At 43.2% G+C, this 14,511-nt stretch overlaps 1 protein-coding gene across 1 annotated transcript in view; it reads right to left on the reverse strand.

Annotated features, from left to right (window-relative positions):
- Positions 1 to 14,511, reverse strand: part of dnah7 (dynein, axonemal, heavy chain 7) — a 237,985-nt gene that overhangs the window by 123,236 nt on the left and 100,238 nt on the right. Inside the window, exon 33 of the mRNA XM_055637789.1 lies at positions 2,566 to 2,697. Coding sequence (XP_055493764.1) covers positions 2,566 to 2,697 — 132 coding nt within the window. The remainder of the gene's footprint in view (positions 1 to 2,565; positions 2,698 to 14,511) is intronic.

Raw genomic sequence — 14,511 nt, forward strand, 5'->3', positions numbered from 1 at the left:
CTATGGACCGAAGGAAAAGGGCAACGTTTTTGGCCGAAACCCTTCTTCTGGGTTTCCGCCAAAAACGTTGACCATTCAATTCGCTCCATAGATGCTGCCGCACCCGCTGAGTTTATCCAGCTTTTTTTATGTCTACCGATTTTCCAGCATCTGTAGTTCCTTCTTAAAGACAGAGACTGTGCCCGGTAAGGGAATGAGGAGGGAGAGGGGGAAGAGTGTGGAGGGAGGGGAGAGTGGGTGGGAGGGGAGGGGAGAGTGTGGGGGGGGGAGAGAGGGGGAGAGGGGGGGGGAGAGGGAGGGAGGGAGGGGGAGGGAGGGAGGGGGAGAGGAGGTAGCAGGAGTGCTGGAAGAGGGACAGGGGGAGTGGTGGAAGAGGGACAGAGGGGAGAGGGGAAGGGGTGGGGGAGAGAGGGGAAGGGGAGGGGGAGACAGGGGTGGAGGAGGGAGAGGAGTGGGGATAAGGGGAGAGAAGTGGAATAGGGAGTGGTAGGGGGTGGGGAGTGGTAGAAGAGGGACAGAGGGGAAGGGGGCGGGGGGAGAGAGGGAAGGGGGGGGGTGGGGGAGAGAGGGGATGGGTGGGAGAGGGAGAGGGGTGAGGAGAGGGAAACATAGAAACATATAAATTAAGTGCAGGAGTAGGCCATTCGGCCCTTCTAGCCTGCACCACCATTCAATATGATCATGGCTGATCATCCAACTCAGTATCCTGTACCTGCCTTCTCTCCATACCCCCTGATCCCTTTAGCCACAAGGGCCACATCTAACTCCCTCTTAAATATAGCCAATGAACTGACCTCAACTACCTTCTGTGGCAGAGAATTCCAGAGATTCACCACTCTCTGTGTGAAAAATGTTTTGCTCATCTCTGTCCTAAAGGATTTCCCCCTTATCCTTAAACTGTGACCCCTTGTTCTGGTCTTCCCCAACATCCGGAACAATCTTCCTGCATCTAGCCTGTCCAACCCCTTAAGAATTTTATACGTTTCTATAAGATACCCCCTCAATCTTCTAAAATCTAGCGAGTACAAGGCGAGTCTATCCAGTCTTTCTTCATTTGAAAGTCCTGACATTCCAGGAATCAGTCTGGTGAACCTTCTCTGTACTCCCTCTATGGCAACAATGTATTTGAGCATTGGGCATTGTGACATCACACGATGGAACGTTCACCAAGGGCTGGGGCTCCTGAAAAGGCATATGTAAATTAATCCATTTCGATTGGACATATGTGAACATTGGGCATTGTGACATCACACAATGGAACGTTCATCAGGGGCTGGGGCTGGTGCTGCTTCTATGGGTGAGATGCCAGTTTATTTTTGAAATATTGGGGGGGGGGGGAAGGATTTGATTAAAAACGTGTACTTAAACACGACGAAATGTAATGAGGAGCGGATACTTAGAAAGAAAAGTGAAATCTCTACCGAAATGGAAAAGATGTCGGCGATTCTGCATCTGGTTTCGGAGTTGCAGTGAATCAAAGGAAGAAATGCAGCCGGAAGCCGTACATGTAAATGGATCCATTCCGATTGGACATCTGCGAGCATTGGGCATTGTGATTGGACATCTGCGAGCATTGGGCATTGTGACATCACACGATGGAAACGAATCAAAAGGCAGAAAGGCAGCCGGACTTCGGGCACACAGTTTTATATAATAATAGATAATTATATATAAATCCAGTCACATTCACATCATATATATATATAAGGTATAATAATATATGGTTTAAATAGACCGCAGCATGGAATTAGGCTCCCCATAGAGTAATATGAACATTGAGCACTAGATGGCGCTTACTTTTTCAATCTGATTTTTTGATTAGCTTAATTAATTGGTGTGCAACTTTTGACACTGACGCTTTATGAATTCCTTCTCAATAATATTTTATCTAAATCTGTGCCAAATTTCAAGTCGATACCAGACATGGGTCATGAAAGTTAAATTCTAGACACATTTTCGATGCTCGGCCCACAGCCTAGGTGGGCAGCCCGCAATTCCAAGCGTGGCAAGAGGGAAGTCAAAATCCTGACAAAATAAGCAACTTTAGAAACTCAAAGGCTTGATACAGTGAAATCTGCAATTTCCACAAAATTTCTTTTTCGCTAAAGTGTTTTTTTTTCTACTTTACTGTACCAAGTCTAACACTTTCAGAAATTCTGGTGCTTATTTTTTTTAAAGCAGTCAGCCTGCGCTTAGTGTAAATCAGGATTTTAATTAAGGGCAGGAGAACAACAAGCGTGGAGTTAGCCAGGAAAACACAACTCTGGGAATGAATACCACCACAATGAATAAGATTAGAAACTAAGAAAGTCAAAAAGTTAAGCAGGTTGAAGATGGAGTTGGGAAGGCACCACAACATGTGCAATGATGTTAACCCTGCAATTTAACAATGATAGGACAGGAAATTACTATTGGCATTACAATGATAGGGTAGGAATTTACATTTGACATTTTCCATTATAGCGTTAAATGAGTGTATCTTTACATAAATACATCCCCAAATCTCATTACACAATTTTGCTCCAGAAAGCTGCTAAATGCATTCACGTCAAAACTAGTCCCTACCTCAAGCCACGAACAAATATCCCGTTCATTCATTTGTTTGATTTTGGCAGCATCTGTAAATTCTTCCATCAGGCAGTCCATTAGGTTCATAAGTGACCGCACTAAACCTATGTCAGCAGTAGGAGCCAGCTCCTGTACGATGAATGGAAAAATAAAACATGATGTTATTCACATTAACATTTATAATGAATTGAATTAAACCTGGAAAGGAAAGATCCACTTCAAAGATTTTTCAATAGAAGAGATTTTCTTGAAGTCCCGAAGGTCATCAATTACTTGCAAACTTGTTGTTAGATGATAGAATGGAATACCAGTTTTGGAGAGTTATGGTTTTTAATATTTGAGTTGTGTTTCAGTTTGAGATATGCTCAGCCAGTCCTGTGGTTGAAACTATAACCACTTCCTGATAGGCAAATTAATTATGCTCCCAAAAACCATTCATAAATTTATTTGTACACAAGTTAAGACATCTTACGTTAATATTGCGGGTAAATTACACAAGTTCCTTGCCTGGTGTCATTGATGGGTTCTCAACATTCAACCTCATGACGTTCACTCAAAACCTGGGGTCACTAACCTGTCTTCTGTGCCGAGGATAACTAACCTACCCACAGTCCCCATAGTCACTGATGGAACCGCCCACAGTGACCAAGTCCACTCACGGATCTGCCCACAGTCACGGATCCACTCACGGTGCTCGGGGTCACAGATCAGCCACCGACGGATATACACATGGTGCCCAGGATCACTGACGGATTAGTAAGCATGCAGGTACAACCGGCAGTGAAGAAAGCGAATGGCATGCTTGCTTTCATAACAAGACTAGTTGAGTATAGGAGCAAAGAGGTCCTTCTGCAGTTGTACAGGGCCCTAATGAGACCACACCTGGAGTATTGTGTGCAGTTTTGGTCCCCAAATTTGAGGAAGGACATTTTTGCTATTGAGGGAGTGCAGCGTAGGTTCACAAGGTTAATTCCCGGGATGGTGGGACATTGCAAGAATGGAGTGACTGGGCGTGTATACAGGAATTTAGAAGGATGAGAGGATATCTTATTGAAACATATAGGATTATTAAGGGATTGGGCACGCTAGAGGCAGGAAACATGTTCCCAATGTTGGGAGAGTCCAGAACCAGTGGCCACAGTTTAAGAATAAGGGGTAGGCCATTTAGAACGAAGATGAGGAAAAACCTTTTCACCCAGAGTTGTGAATCTGTGGAATTCTCTGCCTCAGAAGGCAGTGGAGGCAAATTCTCTGGATGCTTTCAAGAAAGAGTTAGATAAAGCTCTCAAAGATAGTGGAATCAAGGGATATGGGGAGAAGGCAGGATTGTGAATGATCAGCCATGGTCAGAATGAATGACGGTGCTGGCTCGAAAGGCCGAATGGCCTACTCCTGCACCTATTGTCTATTAGCCCACAGTGCCCAGATTCATGGACCCAACCTGTGCCTGGGGTGACCGACGGATCCACCCACAGTGCCCATGGTCACTGATGGAACTGGCCACAGTGCCCCGGGGTCATGGGTCCACTCCAAGTGTTCAGTGCCCACAGTCACAATTGGAACCGCACAGTGCGCAGGGTCAATGTCGGATCCACCCCTTAGGGTGTAGGGTCATTCACGGATCCACCCACAATACCAGGGGTCATAGATCAACCCTATGTGCCCAGGGACACTAAAATCATTGACGAGCAACATGCAAGAATATATCTCTTATTGAAGAAAGTGATCAGAGTTCTACCACATATTTAATTTACAGCTGCAACCACTGATCAGCACTGTCTGTGGCAATGAAGGCAACAGTGACAACACAGGTCTTCACCTTTAACCTCTTCAAGTTGGTGCAGAGAACATCAGTAGCGGCAGGAAGAATAAGACACAAAAAGCTGGAGTAACTCAGCGGGCCAAGCAGCATCTCTGGAGAGAATGGGTGACGTTTCGTGTCGAGACCCTTCTTTCTACACAGGAAGAGTAAGTATGGGAATCCTCAAGGATTGTAGACAGATTAAAGAACCATTAACTACACCTATATGCAATTTAAGGGCAACTGACAGGAAGCCAGAGCTTTAAAACATTTGCAAGTTATTTTATTCCTTGAATATCCAATAATTGGCACAAAAGCATGTTATCATTGATAATTTCCTATTGAGTATGCCATGGTTTATTCATTCTGCAGCAAATCAGTGTGCCACCCTTTTTTTTTTGATGAGTCCTCTACTTTCTCAAGTTCCTGACACAAATCTGAAGCATATGCACCAGAAGAGAATATTCCCTTAACAAGAGCCAATCTGCCATTAGCCAATGTTTCCACCACTGGACTATGCTGAAGACAATTGACCACACAATGCAAAGTAGACTTTGTAACATCAGCTGGACAGCATGAGGCAGAGAGTCATGAGGAGGATACAAAAAAAGCAGGAAGTGCTGAAAGAGTAGGGAATTAGTCATTTTCTGTCCAGGCAACTGTGGAGTATGTAATTACATTAAGATTTCAATAGATGGATTCCAAAATAACAATTTTACATGATCCTACCAAATAAACAAAACCACAGCATACAGACATCCATCCATAATATAAATAACACAAATATCATCTGATTGCCCTTGTGTGCTCACTTGTTTTATATGAATGTTGGCCTCTTTCTGTGAGGCTTTGCAGTGGTTCTCAGAGCTTGTAACGGCAAATGGAAGTTATCACATTACAATGAAGAACATTACACATGGTAATCTCTTGCAGCTGTGAAGCTGAAGGCATTACTACAGGAAGAATCATCTAACAATAAACTAGGCTTCCTAACATACATCTAACAGGAAGATCACTGACAGAATGATGTAGTGGGAGAATGATTAATAAGATTCTGATACAGAAAATGTGTGCATTATTGAACTGCTGAAGAAGCACCTCAACAATCCTAGTAACATACTCGAGGATGGATTGTTGGAGGATGCTCTAAGATCCTCCTGTCCTTCTGAACACTGGTACTAAGAACCATGAAGATAATAATCTTGACTTGCACGGTAGATGTATAATTTGCTACTTCCGTTTTCAGATATTAGGCGACTTATGGCTGCGCTACCATGGTAGACCATTCACTGATCACCAAGAAGTTGGGTCCACAAGTGTCCAAATTGTGTTATCCAAATTGCATGTGCTGAAAAGAATAGATTCCAGGTTTTACGCAACTCATGTGCAGGACTGCAACAGTGCAGATCTAGTTGGACAATTAATGAAATATGGAATCTCATGAAGTAAACCTTGCATGTAAGGTCACCAAACCACTCGTGATTTTGCCGGGGGGCAGATCTACATATGAATCGGAATACAGCAGAAAACCGAGACTCTCAGTCTCTCCGATGTTCTACTGTCCTTTCAGGAAAATTACCAAGCACAAAGTTGACTCCCACCATCAGACCTTTCATCAATACTGGTTGGCTGCCAGATGGATGGTGCCAGCCACCCACATAAAATGGGCTCTGTGGTCATACAATAAGGCAATAAATATAATAGTTGGTCCTACTAAAATTATGTTCATGTGTCAGTGGTTCATGTGCTTGATCAAATGGGGGCTGGTAATCACAGATCTTGATCCCAGCACCAGCTTTTCATCTCAAGCCAATTTAGACCCCAAATTTTCCTTCAACCAGTGGTATTTTGTTGATTAACATTCGGATTAATTGTGTGCATCTTGCAGAAAATTGAAGAGAGGCAACCCATGAAGGTTTATGTGTGAATGCCTCGCCCTTTCTCAATGGGGATGTTGAATCTGCTTTTAAAGTTTTGTAAGTGTTCTTCAGATTAAAATTAATATCCCAATATATTTTTCTTAGCAATATAAAATATTATAGGCATTTGTAAGGACCTCATGGAGTCATAGAGTGTGGAATCAGGGCCTTCAACCCAACTTGCCCATGTTGACCAACATGTCCCATCTACACGAGTGCCACCTTCCTGCGTTTGCCCATATCTCTTTAGACACATTCTATCCATGCACCTTTATAAATGTGTTTTAACTGTTGTGATAGTACTAGCCTCAACTACCTCCTCCGATTGCTTGTCCCATTTATTATTTTGTTTTAAGTAAATAACTGCAGTATTATTATCCAAATGACTACATATATAACTACTATATTCAATTTATTTCCAAAATACGGTAGGCGGCGCGACTCTCGTCAGCAGCGGCCTCTGCAGCCCGTCTGCGTTTTTATTATTTTTTTGTCCATGTTTTTACGTAGTTTTTGTTATTTTTTGTTGGGGTGTGTGCGTGGGGTGGGGGGGTGGGGTGGGAGGGAGGGGGTAACTTTTAATCTCTCCCTGCACGGGAGACCCGACCTTTTCTTTGTCGGGTCTCTGTTGTCGTTGGGGCTGCAACGAGGAGCGGCCTCCAACAGGAAGACCGGGGGCTCTGGTGCCGATGACTCACCTCACCGTCGCGGAGCTGGCCGAGTCCGGAGCGGGTGGAGCGGGTGGAGTGGTGGTGGAGCGCTGCTGCGGCCCGACCTCCGGAGATTCGGAGGTTGCTACTGCGGGTCTGGCGGACGGCGGCACCAGGAGCCCGCGGGTCCCTGGAGGGAGACCGCTTTTCAGGGCTCCCGCAACGACGACTTCTCCCGCCCGAGTTGCGGGGTCGAAGAGCTCCTGGAGCGGGGCCTGACATCACCGCCCTGCGCGGCTTGGAATGGCCGCGGGACTCTGCGAGCGCACGCCGGGGGCTCCAACACCAAGACCCGGTGTGCGACCTTGCACCACCCGGCGTGGTTTTAATGGCCGCGGGACAATCTCCATCGCCAGCCGGGGGCTTTGACTTTGACTCTGACATCGGGGGGGGGAGGGGGGGAGAGTGCAGTGGAGAGATAAGTTTTTATTTGGCCTTCCATCACAGCAATGTGATGGATGTTTATTATGTAAATTATGTTGTGTCTGGGGTCTATTTGTTTGTAATGTATGGCTGCAGAAGCGTCATTTCGTTTAGACCTCAATGGGTCCAAATGACAAATAAATTGAATCTTGAATCTTGACAATGTAATATCAAGCGATGGTGAGATGGGTAGGTTGGTATACCTAGCAGAGATTACAATATTCTATTTTCTCGTGCCACAGAACTATAGAAGAGAACATGACTTTGCAAGGAGCAAAAATGTTAAATTTGGTCAAGTTTGGTTCGTAAATTAAGATGGAGATTTGCAGAAAGAACAGAAAAGTCAAATTTCAAAATGAATTTTTCCCAGCAGAAAATAAGTATGGGAACATTTTAGAAGCTCGGTTAACACTAATCATTGAAACAATGTATTAAGAAATATAGAGATGCATTGTTTAAGAACGAGGGAACTATTAACAACATAGAGATGTATTGTCTTAAGAACCTGGGCATAGCGCCATATTAGATATCTGTCTGATTATTGGAAAACAGCCTGTCCCAGCTAAGGGCAAGGTATTGGCTCTCATCTAAATCTTACAAGCTTGTTTTAAGTTCACAGACAGATGCCCATTCTGGAAACGAATGCAGTAATTTGAAAACAAAATGGAGTCAATTGTCCTCCCAAAATGGATGCTGTACTGAAGCTGTGCCAAGATTTGAGAATAAGGCTGAGATTGCAAAGTTTACCAATAACTTTTGTTATTGGTTTAAATTATATATGGGTCCAGCCTCCCTTGTTTCCTTTAGGCTACGGATCTTTCAGTCAGATGTTTATTGATAAGAAATAAGTATAATTGTGCTAACTTTTCTTTGTTCGAAGAGTTATGCGATAGGGAAGCTATGGTGTATAGCTTCCAACATAGCTCCCACCAACTAGCGAATAAAAGAATCTTGCCTTACTCTGTGTTTGACTTGTCTGTGATAAGTAATCAAACTTTAACAGGAGTGAAAGCTTTCTCACCATGTTGGATGGTGTTTGCTGCAAGTATGTCACTTTATGTGCACCACAGGTTAATACTTCTGTAGATAGACACAAAATGCTGGAGTAACTCAGTGGGACAGGCAGTATCTCTGGAGGGAAGGAATCGGTGATGTTTCAGGTCTTGACCTGGAATGTCACCCATTCCTTCTCTCCAGAGATGCTGCCTGCCCCGCTGAGTTATTCCAGCATTTTGTGTCTATCTACGGTGTAAACCAGCATCTGCAGTTCCTTCCTATTAATACTTCTGTATCTGAATAAATGGGATATCACTTCCTTGCTGTGCAAGTGGTGTGTGACCACAGGCATAATTTACGCAGGGAGATTCCAAGTATGTAGGAAGCTGTAATAATGCCTAATGCCCCTGTCCCACTTGGGAAACCTGAACGGAAACCTCTGGAAACTTTGCGCCCCACCCAAGGTTTCCGTGCGGTTCCCGCAGGTTTTTGTCAGTCTCCATAATGGTCGAAAATGGTTTCCGCTTCTTTTTAGTTCCGGCGATTATTTCAAAAAATTCAAAACCGGCCGCGACTAAAGATAGGTTGCCGTTTTAAAAATTGGTCATTTTTTAGTTAACCTCGGGCAACCACCTTCAACTAGCATCGCAACCGGCTTCGACTACAAAAATTACCGGTTTTTAAAAGGGCAACCTATTTTTAGTTTTTCTAAGTGGGACAGGGGCATTATAATGTGCAACGTTCTATAATGACGCTGTATAAGAACTACCCTGAAGGCAAACAATCAGCTGTAATTAAATGGCCAAGTAGTTTGAACTGGTTTTCTGTGGTCAGCAGGTATATAAAGTGCAGAAATCCTGGCATAAAGTGTTGTGCACTGGGAAATGAGCCGCTAACAGCAAGTAGCTCCACACAGAACGTGTGGGTGAATTGGATACAATAAGAGAGAGCTGCACTTTGGCATTAAACAGCAGAAATAGTTAAACAATCAGGACTACATACGTCAGAATCCAGAGACTGAGCACAAGTGACATCAGGATTCAAAACGTGACACACAGTGGTGCAAGCAGATGATTGGGACATGGCTCTTTCCATTACTTTTATTACATCTGCAGTTTATCAACTTAAGTACTCAACGTTACAAAGCAAGTAGCTTCTGGAGTGGAATAAGGTGACTAACATAGAAACATAGAAAATAGGTGCAGGTGTAGGCCATTCGGCCCTTCGAGCCTGCACCGCCATTCGATATGATCATGGCTGATCATACAACTCAGTATCCCATCCCTGCCTTCTCTCCATACCCCCTGATCCCTTTAGCCACAAGGGCCACATCTAACTCCCTCTTAAATATAGCCAATGAACTGGCCTCAACTACCTTCTGTGGCAGAGAATTCCACAGATACACCACTCTCTGTGTAAAAAATGATTTTCACATCTTGGTCCTAAAAGACTTCCCTCTTATCCTTAAACTGTGACCCCTAGTTCTGGACTTCCCCAACATCGGGAATAATCTTCCTGTATCTAACCTGACCAACCCCTTAAGAATTTTGTAAGTTTCTATAAGATCCCCCCCAATCTTCTAAATTCTAGCGTGTACAAGCTGAGTCTATCCAGTCTTTCTTCATATGAAAGTCCTGCCATCCCAGGAATCAGTCTGGTGAACCTTCTCTGTACTCCCTCTATGGCAAGAATGTCTTTCCTCAGATTAGGAGACCAAAACTCTACGCAATACTCCAGGTGTGGTCTCACCAAGACCCTGTACAACTGCAGTAGAACCTCCCTGCTCTTACACTCAAATCCTTTTGCTATGAATGCTAACATACCATTTGCTTTCTTCACTGCCTGCTGCACCTGCATTCCTACTTTGAATGACTGGTGTACCATGACACCCAGGTCTCGTTGCATCTCCCCTTTTCCTAATCGGCCACCATTCAGATAATAGTCTAATTTCCTGTTTTTGCCACCAAAGTGGATAACCTCACATTTCTCCACATTATACTGCATCTGCCATGCATTTGCCCACTCACCCAACCTATCCAAGTCACCTTGCAGCCTCCTAGCATCCTCCTCACAGCTAACACTGCCCCCCAGCTTCGTGTCATCCGCAAACTTGGAGATGTTGCATTCAATTCCCTCATCCAGATCATTAATATATATATTGTAAATAGCTGGGGTACCAGCACTGAGCCTTGCGGTACCCCACTAGTCACTGCCTGCCATTCTGAAAAGGACCCGTTTACTCCTACTCTTTGCTTCCTGTCTGCCAGCCAGTTCTCAATCCACATCAATACTGAACCCCCAATACCGTGTGCTTTAAGTTTGTATACTAATCTCTTATATGGGACCTTGTTGAAAGCCTTCTGAAAGTCCAGATATAACACATCCACTGGTTCTCCCTTATCCTCTCTACTAGTTACATCCTCGAAATATTCTATAAGATTCGTCAGACATGATTTACCTTTCATAAATCCTTGCTGACTTTGTCCAATGAATTCACCACTTTCCAAATGTGCTGCTATCCCATCTTTAATAACTGACTCCAGAATATTCCCCACCACCGATGTTAGACTAACTGGTCTGTAATTCCCCGTTTTCTCTCTCCCTCCCTTTTTAAAAAGTGGGGACTAGTGTAATTAGTATACTAAGGAGTTTAATTTAAGGGTAACACATGGCAGGGCAACTCATACCCTTGAAATAAATAGGTGCCATCTAGTTCTGCTAGTTGCACAAACAAATGCTGGTAGATATTACGAATGTGTTAATAGCATAGCAGAAATACACCTAATGCTACTTGTATTGAGCATGATGAATATTTTATTCTCCACGACAAAGACTGGGATGATGAGGTAGAAAATCGTAGGATATAGAGGAAAGGATTAGTAGCTTTTCGTGATTTGTTTTCAGATGGTTGTTTTATGTCTTTTGAACAACTCTCCAATAAATATAATTTACCCAACACATTTTTTTAGATATTTACAAGTTAGACATTTTTTGAGGAATACTCTACCCTTTGTTCCGTTACCACATCAAACCGATATCTTGGACATTTTTTAATATTTGAACCCTTATCAGAAGGTCTTAATAACGACTATTTATGAGTTGATTTTGAAATTAAAAAAATATACTTTTGATAAAATTAAGAATGACTGGGAAAGAGAACTTCAAATTTCATTACCTATAGAGAAATGGGAGAGGATTCGTCAATTGTTTAATACTTCCTCAATGTGTGCAAGACACGCTTTGATACAATTCAAGGTGGTTCACAGAGTTCATATGTCAAAAGATAAGTTAGCTCGTTTTTATGGTCAAATAAATCCTACCTGTGACAGAAGTAATTCTGAAGTGGCCTCATTGACTCATATGTTTTGGTCCTGCCCACTTTTTAAAAATATTGGAAATAAAATTTTGATACTATCTCTGTAGTTTTAGCTATTGATTTACAACTTCACCCCATTATTGCAATTTTTGGGCTACCAATGTTAGATTCTATTCATCTGTCCCGTTCCGCCCATCGGCTGATTGCTTTTACCACATTCATTGCCAGAAGATCTATTTTATTTAAATGGAAAGATGCCAATCCTCCGACCACACTCCATTGGTACTCTGAAACGATATCATGTTTAAATTTAGAAAAAATTAGGAGTGACATTGTTGAACCCTTGGTTAAAAGGGTTAAACCCTTGGATAGGACTTGGGGAAGATTTATTCAACATTTTCATACGACATAAACTGTCCCCTCTCCAACTGTTATAATAATTTTTTTTACTGGTGTACGGTGGAACGGACTTGACGACAAACGGGGACTTAAATTGTTGAAACTCTTTGCCACCCAGATTCAGTTTTTTTTCTTTTTCTTCTTTAGTTTATCGGGGTTTTGTTTTTTTGTTTTTTCTCTTTTTTTCTCTTTTTTTTTAAATTTTTATCTTTTTGTTTTTATACATGTTATCTTTTAAACACTTAACCATATTTGCATAGAGACCATGAGGTCTATATTCAATGTGTATGTTGACACTGGACTCATATTTAGGTTGTACCTGCCATTAATTACCATGTAACCCTGACCCCTATGTATCAATATCAAGATTTAAAGATTCAAACTTGATTGTCATTATGCAGTGTACAGTACAGAGACAACGAAATTCAGTTAGCATCTCCCTAGAAGAGCGACATATAATATGAGCAATAAATAAATATATTTACGTGCATACAGTCATAGTAGTGCAATTATTTTTTTTTCCTGGTGGGAGGAGTGTCCGGGGGGGGGGGGGTGATTGGCAATCACCGAGGTACAGTATCGAGTAGTGCAACAGCTGCAGGGAAGTAGCTGTTCCTGGACCTGCTGGTCTGGGAACGGAGAGACCTGTAGTGCCTCCCGGATGGTAGGAGGGTAAATAGTCTGTGGTTGGGGTGAGGGCAGTCCTTGACGATGCCGAGCGCCTTTCGCAGACAATGCTTGCTTTGGACAGACTCAATGGAGGGGAGCGAGGAACCGGTGATGCGTTGGGCAATTTTCACCACCCTCTGCAGTGCTTTCCAGTCGGAGACAGAGCAGTTGCCATACCATACTGTGATACAGTTGGTAAGGATGCTCTCGATGGTGCAGCGGTAGAAGTTCACCAGAATCTGAGGAGACAGATGGACCTTCTTTAGTCTCCTCAGGAAGAAGAGACACTGGTGAGCCTTCTTGACCAGAGTTGTTGTATTGTGGGTCCAAGAGAGATCATCAGAGATGTTGACCCCCAGGAACCTAAAGCTGGAAACACGTTCCACCTCCGTCCCGTTGATGTGGATGGGGGTGTGCGTGCCGCCCCTAGACTTCCTGAAGTCTACAATGAGCTCCTTGGTCTTCTTGGAGTTAAGGGCCAGGTTGTTGTCAGCGCACCATGCTGCTAGGAGCTGGACCTCCTCCCTATAGGCCAACTCATCGTTGTTGCTGATGAGGCCAATCACTGTTGTATCATCTGCATACTTGATGATGGTGTTAGTACCATGTACAGGTGTGCAGTCGTAGGTGAAGAGGGAGTAGAGGAGGGGGACTTATGTTTATCATTACTTTTTTATTTTTTTGTTTTTGTTTTAGAAAAAAACTAATTAAAAGATTTTTAAAGAAAGAAAGGATATAGGTCAAGTAGTCCCAATCCTGGCCAAATATCTGCTGGACTAAGGGCTCAACTTTGCTGTAACTGCAATGCTATGATGCTGTAACACTATATCAAAGAAAATATGAACCCACTGGTTAAAAGTAATAAACCACACTCGCCTTGCTGTAAGACTTCAGCTGCTGATGAGATTTTCACATGGTAACAAAGCCTATCACCTAAACCTGAATTATTTCACAATTGGACAAGACAACAACTAGTCATGAGGAAGAAACATTAAAGATAGACTAAAATGGACCCATTGTATAAACATTGTTGTCACTGAGCTTATGAAATGATCTTAATGTTAGAAAAAATAATGATCAGAAATCTTCTCAGCTTTTGAGAGATGTGTGTGGCTGAGATTAAGGGTGTGAACACTCAGACAAATTGTGATCGCACAGAAACCCTTCTGCTGGAAAGTTCGCAATGAATCCCTTGAGCATCTGATCAATGAGAAGCTCCTGTGGTACCAGCAGCCTACTGGAACAGCTGGTGGAGTGAGACTGATCTAGACGAAACACCTTCACTCAGTCTCCCTGAACCTACCAGATCTTCCAGTTGTTAAACAATATAATTCTCCTCCCCATTCCCAACGGACTTTTCTGTCCTAGGTCTCCTCTGAGTGAGGCTAAATCCAAATAGGAATAACAGCATCTCATATTCCACTTGGGCAACTTAAAGCCCAAGGTATGAATATTGATTTCTCTCCAGCATTCCCTCTCTCTCTTTCCCTCCCCCACCCAAGTCGCACCAACCAACGCACCGTTTTCATCTAACAGACAGCTAACAATGGCCTGTTTCCTTTATCACCGTTACTTTTTAACATATCGTTCATTCATTCTTGATCTCTCCACATCATCGTCTATATCTCTCGCTTCCCTTTTCCCTGACTAGTCTGAAGGAGGGTCTTGACCCAAAACGTCACCTATTCCTTCTCTCCAGAGATGCTACCT

This window comes from Leucoraja erinacea, chromosome 7 (assembly GCF_028641065.1).
Source record: "Leucoraja erinacea ecotype New England chromosome 7, Leri_hhj_1, whole genome shotgun sequence".
NCBI lineage: Eukaryota > Metazoa > Chordata > Chondrichthyes > Rajiformes > Rajidae > Leucoraja > Leucoraja erinaceus.